This window comes from Ammodytes marinus, assembly GCF_949987685.1.
Source record: "Ammodytes marinus genome assembly, chromosome: 1".
Lineage (NCBI taxonomy): Eukaryota > Metazoa > Chordata > Actinopteri > Uranoscopiformes > Ammodytidae > Ammodytes > Ammodytes marinus.
This window is the reverse complement of record NC_137230.1, coordinates 23,907,950-23,924,302: the sequence shown is the minus strand read 5'-3', so window position 1 is coordinate 23,924,302 and position 16,353 is coordinate 23,907,950. Positions and strand designations below refer to the sequence as shown.

The 16,353-nt window shown below is 38.7% G+C and overlaps 1 protein-coding gene across 1 annotated transcript in view; it reads left to right on the top strand.

Moving 5' to 3' along the window:
- The window catches only part of pcdh9 (protocadherin 9), a gene marked incomplete at both ends in the record, with an annotated part of 193,109 nt that overhangs the window by 132,193 nt on the left and 44,563 nt on the right, over positions 1 to 16,353 (top strand). Inside the window, one exon of the mRNA XM_080026310.1 lies at positions 12,118 to 12,319. Within this exon, the coding sequence (XP_079882436.1) occupies positions 12,118 to 12,319 (202 nt within the window). The remainder of the gene's footprint in view (positions 1 to 12,117; positions 12,320 to 16,353) is intronic.

Here is a 16,353-nt window from a genome sequence, read left to right as displayed (position 1 = left end):
TTAATTAGGGCAGGAGTGGATACAGGTGTGGCTGAGCAGAGTGGAGCGGCAGCAATTAGTGCTGTTAACAGGGCAGAGGGAGAAGCTCCTGACATTCTCACAATCCGCCGCATATGCCGCTCTTGTACTTTTCTTGGTCTGCTAGACCTGGGTTTAACTGCAACTGTGCCTGTGTCCTTCCATTCCCTGACAACGTTCCTTACAGTAGAAATTGACAATTGAAACCTTTGGGAAAGCTTCTTGTAGCCTTCCCCTAAACCATGATAATGAATAATCTTTGTTTTTAAGATCTTTTGGGAGCAGTTTTGATGATCCCATTCTGTCTCACTTCAGCAGAGAGTCAAAGAGAAGTGCAACTTGCATTTAGGCACCTAAAATACATTTTCTCATGATTAAACAGACATTTCTATGAGGTTCAAGGCTTAACAACATAATCCAACCAACTTTGTGTTTAAATTCATCAGTTGTACATGCTGTTACAGGCATTAAAATCAACAAAAACACAAGGGTACCCATATTTTTGCACAGCCAGTTTTTCACATTTTATTTTATTTCATACAACCAAATACTGCTTTTCAAAAAATCTTTGTTTGGAAAACATCCCAGTACTTAGCTGTTCCTGGTAAATTAAAGGCATACCACTTTTATATTTTTTTTTGTGAAAGCAGAGTCAATTATAATGCCGGCTGAGAGGGGTTCCCAAACTTTTTCATATGATTGTATGCATGTGCTATTTATTACAATTATGGTAACACTTTACAATGACGGTACACTAATTAACTGTTAGTTAATGCTTAATTAAGGCTTAATAAGCATCTACTAAGCATTACCCAACTGTTAATGCTTAATTAATGCACATAAACTAAGCATTAACAAACTGTTAAAATTAGTTTATGCTTAACTCAGCATTAGTTAACAAAGCATTAACTAACCGTTAATAACTAAGCATTAACAATTACTTAATGCTTAATAGGCATTAATTATGCATTAACTAACCATTAATAGCATTAGCTAAGCATTAACTAACAGTTAATTAATGTACCCTTATTGTAAAGTGTTCCCTAAATTATTGATAAAATACATTTAATTTAGTTTTCCCGATCATTATTCTACCAAGTCCTATTATTCCAAGTGTTTGTAGAACAGAAGTGGGCTACAAAAAAACAACAACAAAATAACTGGTGCAAATTACACATAATTATATTTTTTCTCAGTTTTGGTGGTCATAAAAATGTCCTGTAAATAGACATGGCATGCTGAATTGAGCCCATTAAAATAAAAATATTCTGAGCTGTCCTTTTGGTTTTGCCAATTATACGATAAACAAAAATGAACACAGCGATAGGGTAGATTATCTAGAAATATATTTGTGTTTGCAGTTCTGAAAACAAACAAAAACAATCTCACAATCCGTATATCTTTTGAGTGAATGCCATGAAAGAAAAGTGAGGGATTTGGATCTCCAGTTGCCAAAGTCTACCAGACCTCCCTGCTGCATCGATTCACATTAAATCTCTCAGAGCTGGATAATCATGGCTGTGTAAATAGCCATTATTTCCACAGGATAAACAGAGATCCAACTAAACAAATGTGTGCGGCTGTACCTGTTTGGTGTAATGGAATCACAAATAGGATTTCATGACAGCTAATGGGGGTTTTAGATTATTATGAAGTCCACTTGAAATCTTTTGGTTTTGCCTCTGTGCAAATAAAAGGTTTAGCTTTAAATGCAACGTGAGCTAACATACTTTTACCTTTTAATATTTTAAATCCTTTAGTAGAAGCTAACTCCACAGGGGCCATGGAGCAGTGACTTCGGTGTACACTGTCTACCGCTGAGTGCAGCACCGCAATCACATGGACTGTAACTCATAAACACATCAAGCTCCCTCATTCTGTGCTCAGGGCTTAGCTTGCTCCGCTCTGTAGTTAACTGTCTCTGAGTGTCAAATCCTTCATCCTGATGCAGGAGACACACATAGAGAAGAATTGCTGTGTCTCTCGTTTTTATGGCTGTAGATGTCGACGGAGGGTAGAACCGATGAGTGAGTCAGTAGCGGTTAACTTTGGAGCTAATGCCGCGTGGCAGTTGCACAGGTTTCTTCGGCTCTGCTTAAGGCACGGAGGGGAGCTGGTTTGAACTACTCCCGGCTCACTGTTCTCACTCAGCCAAGTCGGGTTATTAAAGAGCATTCCAAAGAGAGGATGAAGAGGGAGAGGGGGACGTGGTAGGTGAGGCCGAGGAAATTCATCAGAAAAGTAAAGAGGTCACTGCAGGGTGAAAAAAGAAGATACAAAAAGAAGAGATGAGGCCTAGATTTCCAGATCTTGCCCCAGGTGATGTTCGATGCCATCAATTATATATAACATTGCATTCCTCTGAAGAAGACTGTAAATAATTTTTCTCTGCCTGCCTTTCATAAACTAAAGTGTAAAAACTACAATCCTATACCCGATCCACATCCACCACTACTGATGTGATGTAAAAACCAGCGACAAGGAGCTGCTGGGTATATTGGCCCATATGCAGGCTATATAGTTGTAACTAGGGACAGGGGCGTTGCACCAAATTCTGGGCCCCTATACAGGAAGTCCTGATGGGCCCTCTGAGAGGCGGTCTCTATGTTTGTCTATAGTCCAAAACGTATGAGTGACTGGTCCCTCTCTGAGCCAGATAACAACACAATGTTTCTATTGATGAATGACCAAATCATTACGCGTACTTGAACACAACCCCTGGTCTAATGACTCTTAATAAACATGCACACACACGGTGTTTCTCACAGGAATTTGGGAGACTGTGTCGTGGACCCTGGACCTTCTAGGGGGGTCCGGGGGAATGCTCCCCCGGAAGATTTTTTTTAAAATGTTTAAGTAAAATTCATCAATCTGGTGCACTTTGAGAAGAAAACTAAGGCTAAATCAACTGTTTCCTATGTAAGCTATTTAGTACTATTTTCTGGAATAATTTATAGACACAGAATGACCAAAAAGCAGAAAGAAGAAATGTACATGTTTAAAAAATCCAGTCAGCTTTGGGAATTTTCCCTTCGTTTGTATTTATTAATGGCCCAATATAGGCCCCTGATCTTCGTAGCCCCGAACAATGTTATTTAAAAAATAGCAAAAATGTACTGACGAATGAAAGGCCCCTGATATATTTTTTTTTTTCCTAAATAACATTTTTCGGGGCCTAAATTGAGCCAGTAAAAAAAATTAAATAAAAAAAATACGTTTTTATATTTTTTGGGTGCAGCCCCCCTCTGCCTTGGGCCCCCCAAGCCTGTTCGCAGTCCTACGGCCCTGAACGGAACTGACCATCGTCAGATGCTCATAATTACCGAGTAGAAGTTGAATGCGTCATAATACAATACAATGCAGCCTCTGAATGGGCGCATAGGCTACTGGAGCACTGTCAGACAGTAATATGTGTAAAACACATAGTCACTGTAGTAGGCTAGTAACGTTCAGTTATTATAACTACAGTAGGAACCGTTGCTCTACAATGAACTGGCGACTTTTTTTTTTTTTTTCTTAAATGAACTGGCGACTTGATCAGAGTGTAGCGCGGCCAGATGACAGCTAACGTAGGCTCCAGCCTGCGCCCCGTCAAAGGTAATGTTATGAATAAACAAGTAGTAGGGTAGGCCTAATTGTTTCAGCCTCCGTCTGTAGTTTTACTCTCACCATTCTTAGAAAAACTGTTTTTGATGTCCTGGGCCCCTGCTCTGCTGTTCATAGCCTACTCTGGTCTCCTTCTCATCTCTTTTCTGGTGTGTGAGCTTGTGCTTTTTTGGGGGCATCCTCGCCTGCTGGAGTTCACTTCGCTCGCGCTCACTTAATTCCAATGAGGAAGAACGAACCGCGGGGTGGACCAAACCATTTTTTAAGAAGGGGCCAAGGGGGTTATTGAAATGATTACAATTAGAATATTGTATGACTTGTGGCTTTGTTCTAATTCGGACTCATTCGTATGATTATATATTAGTTCACTGTATAGGCCTACACAATAATTTTGTCATAGATTCTACTGGGGGCTGTGTGGGCCCTAGCTGGCTGTGGGCCCTTATAATCGTCATAACCTTTACCCCCTTAACGACGGCGCTGACTAGGGATGTAACAATATACCGCAAAACGGTCGTTCGCGATATGAAAAGGCCACGAATGTCAACCGTAAGTTTTTTCTTGTTATACCGCGTCACGGTATTGAGGCGAGCGTGCATGGTAAATGCGCTCCGTCATTGTGGAGAGTCTGGTAAGCAACGTTGTCATAAACGTAGCACTCAATCTAACACTGTATGGGCCACACCAACATTGGAAACCAAACAATAACACATTGACACAACATCTTATCACTGAAACATGACTTCTAACTTTAAACTGAACAGTCACGTCTCACGTGGGCCGTTGTTTACACTAGCGCGTGCAGCTTCACAACATTGAGTCACGTAGCAGCAAAGAAGAGAGAGAAAGAGAAAAGGGAGAGATAGAGAAAAAGATCGACTAGCTTACCAGACTGAAGAGAAAGTTGCTCGCGGGTCAATTATATCATTATGAATCCGGGCGAACGTGAGGAAATGAGATTATAAAAAAAAAAAAAAAAAAAAAAAAAAAAAAGAACAGAATAGAATAGAATCCACCGCCACCGCGCGTTAAATCCCCGGTAAAGTCGGCGAACTTCCGTGAAAGGCAGATGAAGGAAATAAGTCCAAAGATCCTTGATATATTCATCACAACTTCACGTGAACTCAGCAGACAGTAGCTAACAGCATGTTGCGCAATACTATGCGCAACATGCGCATAGTATTGCGCATGTTGCGCATAGGTAGTGTCACCTATGTCAAACTTAGGTGACACTACTTTGGTCAAATGAAGGTGACGTTGCGAAAGTGTGAGGAAGGGAGGGGGAGAGGAGTGCACTGCAAAAACATTGATTTTGAGACTGCAATTTAAGTTAATAACAAATAAAAATCATAAATAAATATTTTACAGAGTTAATTGTGCTTGTCATAATGTAGGCCTAATAAGGTAAAAGCATGGCTTGCAAAAATAGAGTTGATAAGCAAATAAAACATAAATAAATGGGGAAATTATCACACTATTTAAATTATTTTTATTTTATACATACTTTTACAGTTACAGACAAGTGACTTAATTAAGTTTAGATTTAAAATTCCTATTTCAGTTTGAAAAATATAGATGTAAAGCTTCTTTAAAAACGGCAGTAGAGAAGCAGTGTCTTTGTTTTGGTGATAAGTTGTTTAAATCTCTCAGAAATCTCTTCTTCATATTAAGATATAAAATTTTTTAATTATTCTTGCGTTTATGTTTTATTTAAATCAGCGGTACAACATTTCATTTGAGGGGGTAGAAATTAATTCCGCGCTTAATATCGTATCGTGATATCGTGATATCAATCGCAATATCGTATCGTATCGTATCGTACCCAAAATTTCATATCGTTACATCCCTAGTTGTAACTAGTGTATATACAAGTTAGACACACATGTTTGGGCAATATAATAATGTCCAGCTGTAGGCAGCCTGTTGTGTCACACTTGGTTAGTTCAACCACCACCACGTCTGTTAGCTGCAGTTTAAGTCTAACTTCAGATACTAAGAGAGCAAATCTGAAATCCACAGAGATAACAGTATAAAGCCACGAGTTGGCTTGCTGCCTATATTTTGTTGGGATAATTTTTTGGCTGTGGAGAAATTAAATGATCCTCATAGAAAGAAGAAAAACTGGAGCCTTGATTTAATTGCTTTCAACCCATTCATCTCATTGAACCAGGTTTGAATCCTATACATAACGGCCAGAGGGCATACAGTTCATGAGTGACTGAAGTGCACCTGCTCTTTACTTGACCCTTGGATTTCAGAAAGTGTTAATTAAAATGCAGTTGCTCGTAGTGTCAGATCCATTAGACTTATCACATGAAACTGCGGTTCCCCCTAACTGTGCAGATTTGATTAAGCAGGCAGCTGTTTTTTTGCAAAAAAAAATTCAACCTTTCCATACCAATTGGCAACTACACAGTTTGGTTTGGTTTAGTTGGTCAACATATTGGAGGATTTATAGGCTAAATATTCTAAAGAGAGATATTTCATTAGAGAGGTGGTGGAGACTAAACAGCTAATACGGGAGTGCAATGGACTCACATTACTCGGTGTTCAGAAATAAGACTCCACATTAGAAATGTTATTCCATGTCTGCTATCACGTCCAGTATATTTATTTGAGTATGTGATATATTATGTCATTGTTGTGTTTTCACAGCAGGTTGTTCAGTCTACACGTGGCCCAAAAATAATCCAAGAATGCAGAATTAATAATACACATTTTGATTCTTGAAACCAAAAACAAATTGGTCATGGAGGGCATCACCAAAAGGAAACTTGTTGAGTGAGTCACTTTTACTTCACTGCTAGTTTAGGGACAAACATACTGTATTACTCCACATGGATTGTATGCTTTTTAATGAGAAAAACAACGTCAAAGTGTCCTATGTGGGTTACGCAATAAATATTTGAAGGATGAATACATAAACACGCATGCTGTATACTACATCCATAAATCCACATAAGATAATTTTGCCCAGAAAGAGTCAAAATGATGGACTGTGCTGATAATCACATGCTAAGCAAGTGTTCTGCAAATGCACACTGCTGTCAGACATAAAAGAGACACAAACAAACACACTCGTCCACTGTTCCAAGCTTGCAATTTAGGAAATGGGTCAGATGTGACTAAGATTTATGTATCTGTGTTTGTGTTAGTCTCTCTGTGCGTGTTTGTCTCTCCGTATGTGTGTATGTGTGTGTGTGCTTGTTTGTGTGCGTGTTTATATTTGTGGTGCACCAAAGAGCGAGGGAGTGACTGATCGTACTTCATTGTGTGTGTGTGTGGCAGAATGCAGATGTTTCTCAGAACTGCCTGGTTATGATTAGATGATGAAAAGCAGAAGGCAGCAGACTCAGACGCTGGAGAGGCAACAGAGCAAGACTAAGTCAATATGAGTCACAATCAAAGACGGGGGGTGGGGTGGGGGGTGTTGGGATTCATACGTCACTTTTTATTTTGAGTGTTGCCTACATGAACAGGTTTGGGAACTCTGTCTGTACATCTTTTTGAAGCAGTTTGAGGAGCTTGTTGTTGGCGGTGTTTGTGTCATCAAAATGGAGCCCTGCCTGACTGAGATCGTAATGCATCTTACGTATCATCCCGAAGGAAAATTTGGATTTTATGTTGACACAAGGCACTTTCTATCATTTGCTGATGTTTCCCCTTGACTCAAATTTCCATGCACTTTTACAGCTTGACGGGGTTGTTAGTAAAAACTGCAAGGAATGGTAGTAATTATGACACTGAAATGGACTTGAAAAAAAAGAAAGGTCAAACATCAAAACAATCATTGTACTTGATACAATCAAAACAAAACTTGTCATTTTGTTGTTTCAGCATGTGTTGAAGTACACAATTAGTAGCCCAACTGTGTATGAACAAATAAAGGAAACTCACGTTTGTCATTTTTTTTATTGATAAAAAGGAAATGTATTTTCCAAGGTGGCCAGCAGATGGCACAGCGCCTTTGGTCTCTGAGGGAAGGAGAGAGAGAGAGAGTGAGAGGACATGGAAGAGAGAGAAAGAGATCTTTTTGTGAGTTTTGTTTCCCTGGTTGACTGATCTCCCTCAGTGGTCTGATTGTGAGATTGTGGACTCGTGGGAAGTGTTCTCTCACCGCGGGTGTCAGACTGCTGTTAGATGAGATTATTTGTGGGGGTGAGGAGGTTGCATTATTTTGCGTACACATGTGTGTGTGTGTGCGTGTGTGTGTGTGTGTGTGTGTGTGTGTGTGTGTGTGGGCCGGCTCAGTGTGTGCTTGTTCTCATTAAACGTCTGCCTGATAGAAATGTAGTGTTATATTGTGTTCATTTGGAACACAATATAACACAGAAGTTGTTTTTGACTTGCACACTGTGCTCCATATGGTCACACTCAGGAGGAGAGAGACTGGGAAGCGGGGAGAAAGCTCATGCTCCGAGCCATGAGCCCCACTCCTTATTTGTTTTCTGTCACATCAAAACAAGAGTTGAATCAGTTTTGTGTTCTATGGGATTGAGTCTTTACAATGAAGTGATGCTTTATTTTGCTCCCACTGACTGTGAATTGTGTTGGCATGACGCACTACAGTAGCACACAGACATTACAGTGCTGAAACACATGCAATACTCGTGAGATTTGATGACGTGATATCATGGTAACACACACAATACATATTAAACTGCTTTATGTATCTGTTACTTTGTCATCTTATGAAATGTATTCTCTTTTAAGTAGAATTTAATTAAAAAAACTCAATAGTCAATCTTAACATGAGCGAGGTATGTATGTGTGAGGCCCAAGTATGGAAATTCAAGCTGGAGATCAATACAATATGCAACTTGAATCCACTTATAACACTGCTACCCTTCCATCTGATAGTAATAATGAGGATTTCAATACCTGGCAGCATGTTGAATCATTTTGAACTTTAGAGAAGATATTTTTTCATAGCTAGGTTTATCTGCCCAAATTCTCCTCTACTTTCACACTTTCCAATAACATGATTTGTATAAAGTTGTGAGATATGTTTCAATAGTTTGCATTTACTTCTTTTGTCAGATTTATTTTCAGTTTGTTGGATATCACATCCTTTTTTTACGAGGACCCAAGGGCGAACACTATTCTTGATCATTTGCATGCTTGCTAGAATTTAAACCTTCCAGCAGCAAAGAGCTGCTATTTGCTTTCTGGTATTTAAAGTGAGTGTGTTTGGTCAGGCAAATTATAAAAACAAGCGGATAATAAGGGTTAGCAGGCACGATAAGCCATAATATCTTGTAAACCGGCAGCAGGGATAGTTTAAGCCGGTTTTATGCTAATGTTATACAAGTGACTGTCAGCAACAGAGAAATACAAATATCTTCAAACATTCCTAAACCCACAAATAAACACATGCAGAAACACAAACACCCACTGACAGTGCATGTGGACCGTTTTATTTTCAGCTATTAGTGTGGTGATATTATAAATGATGAATTACTAAGTATTTTGCCTCGGACTATCCAGGTTATAGTGAAATATTTATTAAAGAAGTCAGAATGATTTCATCATTTCGGCTTTCATGCACACAGTATTTTCTTACATTAAACCTCTTATGCTTTGGCCCAACCAGGGCACTAAGCCTAGTCCAGCAATGTTTGACAGCCCGCACTAAAACCGTTAAAAAAAAAAAAATCTTTAATGGAAGTCAAACTTAGAGTAAATGACAAAGTTATTATTGCTACAGTTATAGGCCCTACTGCTCATGTACTGTATATGATGACAAGACCATTTCATGACATCACATTTTTCATTTGATTAATTGATAATTAAGATGGGTTTCAGGAAACAATATTAATTTACTCACTGTTACACTGCACACTACTACACTTATTTTTGTATAAGTCTCATAACATTCTATACATTCTAATGCAACTCTCTATTTTATACTAATATGCTTGTATAGTAAAGATACTGTTATGTACTGATCACAAATACTTTTGGAAAATTATTTTAAAAAGCCCAAATACATTGTACCCAACTCATATGCAGTTAATAAAATATATGCACTGCAAATACTACTTTCATTTTCTTTGTTGCAGTTATCTCCTTTCACCTGGAAATAGATCTGATCTGCAAAAAAACAATATCAGTATTGCCAGCCTTACAATTTCAGGGGAGCCAGCAAATACAGTAAATGGCTACCTTGCCTTGGGCCAACTTATTCAGATTCAGCAGGAAATAAAACATATGAAGCCATTGTGTATTAAGTGCAGATTTGACTTAACATGTCAAACTTTAAGGCTTGACTCACGCTTCTGCTTCACTGGGCTCCCTTTTATAATACAATGTTTTAAAATATGTTTTGCCTTATCCTTATGTGAAAAGTACATCACTACATTGCCTTATCAATATACTTTGGCAGTCACACAAACAACCAAGAAGGTAACTTATTTATAGAGGTCCCCCCTCTCCTCTCACAATTAAGTAACACTCATTGGAAATGTCACATCTGATCTCCTGCCTCTTTATAATTAAACTAACGGTGCAATTAATCCAGGTTCCTAGTGTTTAACAAGACCTTTACATTTAATTCTACTTGATTCTGCGCTTTCAGCTGTCGTTGTCCACTGCAATTGTGGATCATTGTACAAATCGTGAACAATGATTTTTGTCTATATATACTGGATTTTGGATGGTATTTTTTCTGATAAGAAAATATACACAGACACGGTCACACTCATAATGTATGGTCTGGAGGAGGAAGATCTGTCCTGTCCAACTTTCAAATAAAATAGATACAGACGAATAAAACATAAAAAAAGCCTGAAAAGCTGAGTTTATATAATGAAGTACAGCATACTATTTCATGAATGAAGGGAATACATACTTAATGTGCAAACACACTCATAGCCACCCGCCATCCTTGGATTTCGTAAAACATTATCTCATGTCTTTGTAATTCATTCTCCCTTTTATCAGTGCTAAGATATAAAGATTGGCATCTAAGGTTGTAGTAGCTGACAAGCTGTGTAGATTTTGAATCGTAGATCGAACCATTTCTATCTATCTATCTATCTATCTATCTATCTATCTATCTATCTATCTATCTATCTATCTATCTATCTATCTATCTATCTATCTATCTATCTATCTATCTATCTATCTATCTATCTATCTATCTATCTATCTATCTATCTATCTATCTATCTATCTATCTATCTATCTATCTATCTATCTATCTATCTATCTATCCATTCAGCTATCCATTCAGCTATCCATACAGCTATCCATACAGCCAGCCAGCAGCCAGTCAGCCAGCCGAAACATGCTACCCTCCGCTCACAGTCTCCTAGGACTGCCTGCAAAACCCCCACCCTAACCCTCATCTCCCTCACCACCCGTTTTCTTTTCCGTCTTTATTCCCTCTTTTTTGGTTAATTGAATGTTGCATGCTTTTGGAGCAGTTCTAAAATATATAATGAGGTCATTTGCATTAGACTGCAGATTGGGTGACCTTTGCTTTTGCCAATAATTACTGTAAAACCCGTCTCTGACTGTCATCACCAAGGATGTGGCAGGGACCTGTGCTCACGAAAGGTTAGCTGGAGGCTTGTGTCTGGACTTATGAAAAAGCCTGAGGAAAATGTCATTAGAGCAAGGGGAAAAGACACTCGGAATTAACAATTGGAAATTCAATCAGGATGGCTTTAAGGATGGTGTGTGTGGGTGTGCGCGCGTGTGTATCTATGCATATCCCCAACAGAAGGGATATAAGACTAGATAAGTCCCAGGAACACTTGTGGGGTAAGAAATCCCTATCCTCAGTGAGATGGCAATGTGGGAAGGACACCCTGGGGCTGACTTCTGTTAACTCTGCAGGCCACTTTGACTTTGCCAGCACCCAAACAAACTAAACAATCAGGCTGTAAATGTCCCTTCAGCAGTCCTCGCAAACACAATGATATGCTGCCACCAATATCTAGAAATTGCATTGGCCTTCATTAATATCGCCTGACATTAATTACACTATGTATTTATGAAAGGCACACAAATGTTGTACTTTTCACCTTGCTGAATGTTGGTTACTGTGCATGAAGTTGAATTTCTGCATGTTGTTGTTGGTGTGTCATTGTGCAGTGAAACGTGACTGTACATACTATGTGTCGACTCCCCTTTCCATCAATACGTCTGGACCCAGGTCAAAATAGACCTACAATCTAATCCTACAATAATTCTCAGTCACCTTCAAAACCGGCAAAAAAAGAACCCTTCTATTCACCAATGCCTTGCTTTACCTGTAAATGTTGAATAGATATTATTTTTTTACGTCTTTCAGTCAAACTCTTAATGGCTGCTAGTTTCACACTGACTGCAGTACTGAACCGTACTCAGTGTGTCAAACACACGCATGCACACGAGCTCGCTGAGCTCAGCGTTAAGAATAAAACAAGTGTTAAAAAGGCAAACGATTTGAGCAGAGCAGAGCAGAGCACTAACATCAGTGGCTCTGTTTTGTGCTCTTGGTTCTAGTCGCAGCGGCGCGTCACGTTTCACCTGCCGGACGGCTCTCAGGAGAGCTGCAGTGACAGCGGTCTGGGGGAGCACGAGCCTGTTGGCAGTGGCTCCCTCCTCACACAACCTCTCCCTCTGGTGCAGGCGCAGGACGACTTCTACGAGCAGGCCTCCCCCGACAAGAGGACAGAAGCTGACGGCAACTCCGACCCCAACTCTGGTGAGTCGTAATATGTTGGTTTTAAATTTTTAAATCTTTTTTGTATACACACATGCATGGTCTGGTGCTTTAGATTTATCTCGGTCTCTCTCTTATTCTCTCTTTTAAACCACCATGGTACATGTTACATGTTTTTGTTACAGTGGCAAAATGTCTCACTTTGTCTGAGTTTAGTGAACATTTCATGCATCCTATAATCGTGTGTTTTCCTTCAAATACAATGACTCTTGGAATGTTCTGCTGATTGTATGGGAGACTTTTTTCGTCTCAGAGTGCTGGTTAAAGGAAATGAAGAAATCGTTCCAGCTTTTGACTTGAGCAGAGATAATAGATAGACATGAAACACAACATCAGTCCCTGTAAAGAACACCAATGTGCCAGATATAATTTAATTTAGAGTCATTTGATCGCTCAAGTAGGTTTCTAGTGGATACACAGGCAGGTCATTCATTTCTCAGTTAATCATCCAGACTTGTTCATTCTTCCCAGGAGCAAACCTTGGCCTCCCATAGGCTCTTCACCTATTTGTGAAACTCATTTGATTTATTTAGAGATGATTTCCCAGTTGGAAGTCTTGGAGCTCGGCTGAAGATGTTAACTTCCCACTATTTCTGGTGGGAATGTACATCTCCGACCCAGTTTTTCTCATTTTATCATTAAGAGGTGAGACATGTGCGAAGATCAAGCGCATCGCCCCAAGGTCGATGCCAGCTTGCCTGCTGAGGGTGGAGCAGCTAGGACAGCATACATACAAGTGCTGTGAGTAAACTGTATGATCTCATACAGACTCTAATTTAGCAGATGTACTCACAGTTAGCAGACGTTCCTAGTGAGTATACAGTGTAGGTAGGGCATCTGACTCACTGTCTTCACAAATGTAACATTTAAAATCTAGCATAGAATTAAATAGCATAGTAGGAAGTGCATAAGCTGTGTGGACTGCATTTTTTGAAAGTTATTTTATTCTACTTATTTGGGACCACCTAGAGCTATCATATTTTATACTGTGATACAAATGTATTGAAGAATTACAACATTTTTCACACACACAATTAGTCAGGAATGTTACAAAGCAAATGTAATGCTGCCTAGATTACGTGCACTCACACTTTGCTTTAGTGTAATATTCTTAAACAGCCAGTAAAAGTCATAGGAAAGAGTTGTTGGTGGTTGGCCATGCATACAAAGCAAGGGAACTGAGGTCTTGAAGAGTACTGTTGAATATGGAAGAAAAGTTGTATGAATTGTTGGGGGTTCCTGAGGGAGTGGGGCCAAATCTAACATATTGCCTCAAATGAGTCAGGGTCGATTTGTGCTGAAAACTACAAGTTTGAAAAAGAAAGAAAGACAAAAAAGAAAGTTAAAAAGTGAGATTACCAGACTGCTGCAGCCTGCTCTTTGTCTCTGCTTGAGGCCAATGGCTCGAGGCTACATAAACTTTTACTGCCACAACACACCAGAATCTTTGACCAAACTGCAGGTTTTTAAGTTGCATTGTGGGTACTGTAGTAGCAAGGTTTACATGACAAGAACAGTAATGTGTGGAGTACTCTTTTTAACAACGACAAACTAACAATTAAATACAAGTAATTTTTTCAGTGGAAGCAATCAAATATATAATGCAAATTAATTCTAAGAAACAACTTCATACATACACAAGCTCCCCTAACAGGACTGGAACATTCAACATTTGGAGCTTTTCCAACGCAAGGCATAATTTTTGTTCTAAAGCATTGGCATTCTGTTTTGTTAGCATTGTCTAGTAGTTATCAGCAAACTGTTAACATTGACAACAGCACTCTTTGATCATTGACCTGCTGTTTAGCAGGAGGACAATTTTATGTTGGGTCTATGAGGAATGTGTTACGTGCTGGTTGTACCTTTGAATGTGTGAACTCAGTAGTCCCCTGTTAACTTAGTCTCTGTCAAACTTATAAGCTCTCTTCACAAACAGTGTTCTTGCAAACTGTACAACATAACACAGACTGTTGACAAAAAAACAAAGAGGACCCGGAACATATTTGACACTTTTAATGTTCTAAGCTGAGGTGTGAAGTATCTGCTTACACTATTGAAAACAACCCCACTCAGAGCATAATATTTTAAAGTAGAGGCCTTGACAGTGAGTGGTCTTACCAGGGCGCTTTGTTCAAGGATTGACAGTAATATTATTAACGTTTTGTTCTCTGACATTTTAGCACTTTTCAAAATACATTCTCAAAGGATCTAAATTTAAAATATTTATTTGATTATTAAAAGCCCGCAGCCCTCATTTTTGCACCGCAAATTGAGGGTGGTTAATTTATCGTCCTTGGTTGCAATCAGCAGGGCCACAAGAGACACACTGTTTTTAAGTTGTGAATAAAAATTATCAGCATGGTTTCCTTCTTATAATAATGTCATTCATGTATAATTGATAAAACCTACACAGCCTGAATTTTTGGTCAAATGATATAATAAATTAAACATATACTGGTTATACTGTGTATATATATATATATATATACAGTATATTGTTAAACACAATAGAACTCTGTTGTTTGATGTGTTAAATGAAATGGTGAAAATAGAGTCAAATTGAGTTAAATGCATGGCAACTCGTCGTCATAGTGTGCAACATCTGCACACAATAACTGATTAAATTATAAACTTAAACAGTGATTAGCCAAACAATCCCCTGTGATTTTAATGACAACGAAAGTATGTGTTACATTTTAAACTGGAAACATCAAGGTGACTGGAAGTACAACTGACCAAACAACCATTGGATCCAAACCTGCCTTTCATTGATTTTGTTTCAAAAACAAATAAATAAATGAAATTACTAATTATCCTTTATGTACAACAGGAAAGTGATTAGACTTTAGACTGTGTGGGTTGTGGCTTTCATCTGAACCATGGAAACATACACACTGTGGGAGTTTTGAGAGTCTGTTGTCTCACAGAACCAACGTAGAGCACAAAGAGATTTTCTATTTGTATTGATAATTCGGAGACATCCATAAAGCTTTAGCTTGATGAAACATTGACGTTTGTTTACAAAGTGAATCAAAACAACACAATAATTAGATTCATATAAAAGAAAAAGATATGTATGGTAATCATGGACAAAGCAGTCTCATACAACATCATCATTTGTTTTTTTGGAAGAGCGAGATAAACTTAACAGCAGGGCCCTGGTTTCCGGTAATTATTTATTTTAAAGGTTAAGAACATTTTTTGAGAGCCTCTTTTTTTTCAAAAGCTCTTACATTTTTACACAATTCCCAAAAACAGCACTTTGAAGCAAATGCAAGTGAAGGGCTGTAAGAAGCTGCTCAACATTCTCTGTCCATGGTGCTGAAGAGAGGGATGAATTCATTTTAAAATAACTAGCTGTGTTTAATTGTCCACAACTATTTTGGATATTAAAAATGCATGAAACACAAAGCATCAATGAAACAAGTAGGACACAGTGGATACAATTAATGTGTTTGGACTCATCAGCCTCATTTACAGTCAGCGGTGACAGCCTCCAGCCTGGCAAGTTTCACAGGGTGAACTTACTGAAGTCTACTTGAGCCATTCTGTCAAATCTACATTTTTGTATTAGTACTGGGTGAGCTCTCACCAAGTTAAGTGACCAAAATTATCGTATTTAACACAACTGTGCTGAGCTGCAGTGGACCGCCCGAAATCCACTTCTTCTTGGACACTGGATTGACATCACTACTCTCTACTGCGCCTTTCCTCCCACTGTGGCACAGGGCGAGACACCAAGTTAGTCCAGGAAATAAGCTGTGAATAACAGTTTGATGGTGAGGCACTGTGTTTCATACATGGATATAGAGACAAATATGTTGCACACTCCAGTTTTCTGGCTTCTTACAGTAGATGTTTTTTGTTAGTTGGTAATGATACAAGTATCTTAAAATGGAAAAAAGTGTCTCTTCTTGCAATGCTTTTTGGAAACACCCAGGACATTAATACAAATGTGCAGTATATACAGTACATTTGTACATAAGCTTGTGGCTTACACAATATTTACTTGAAAT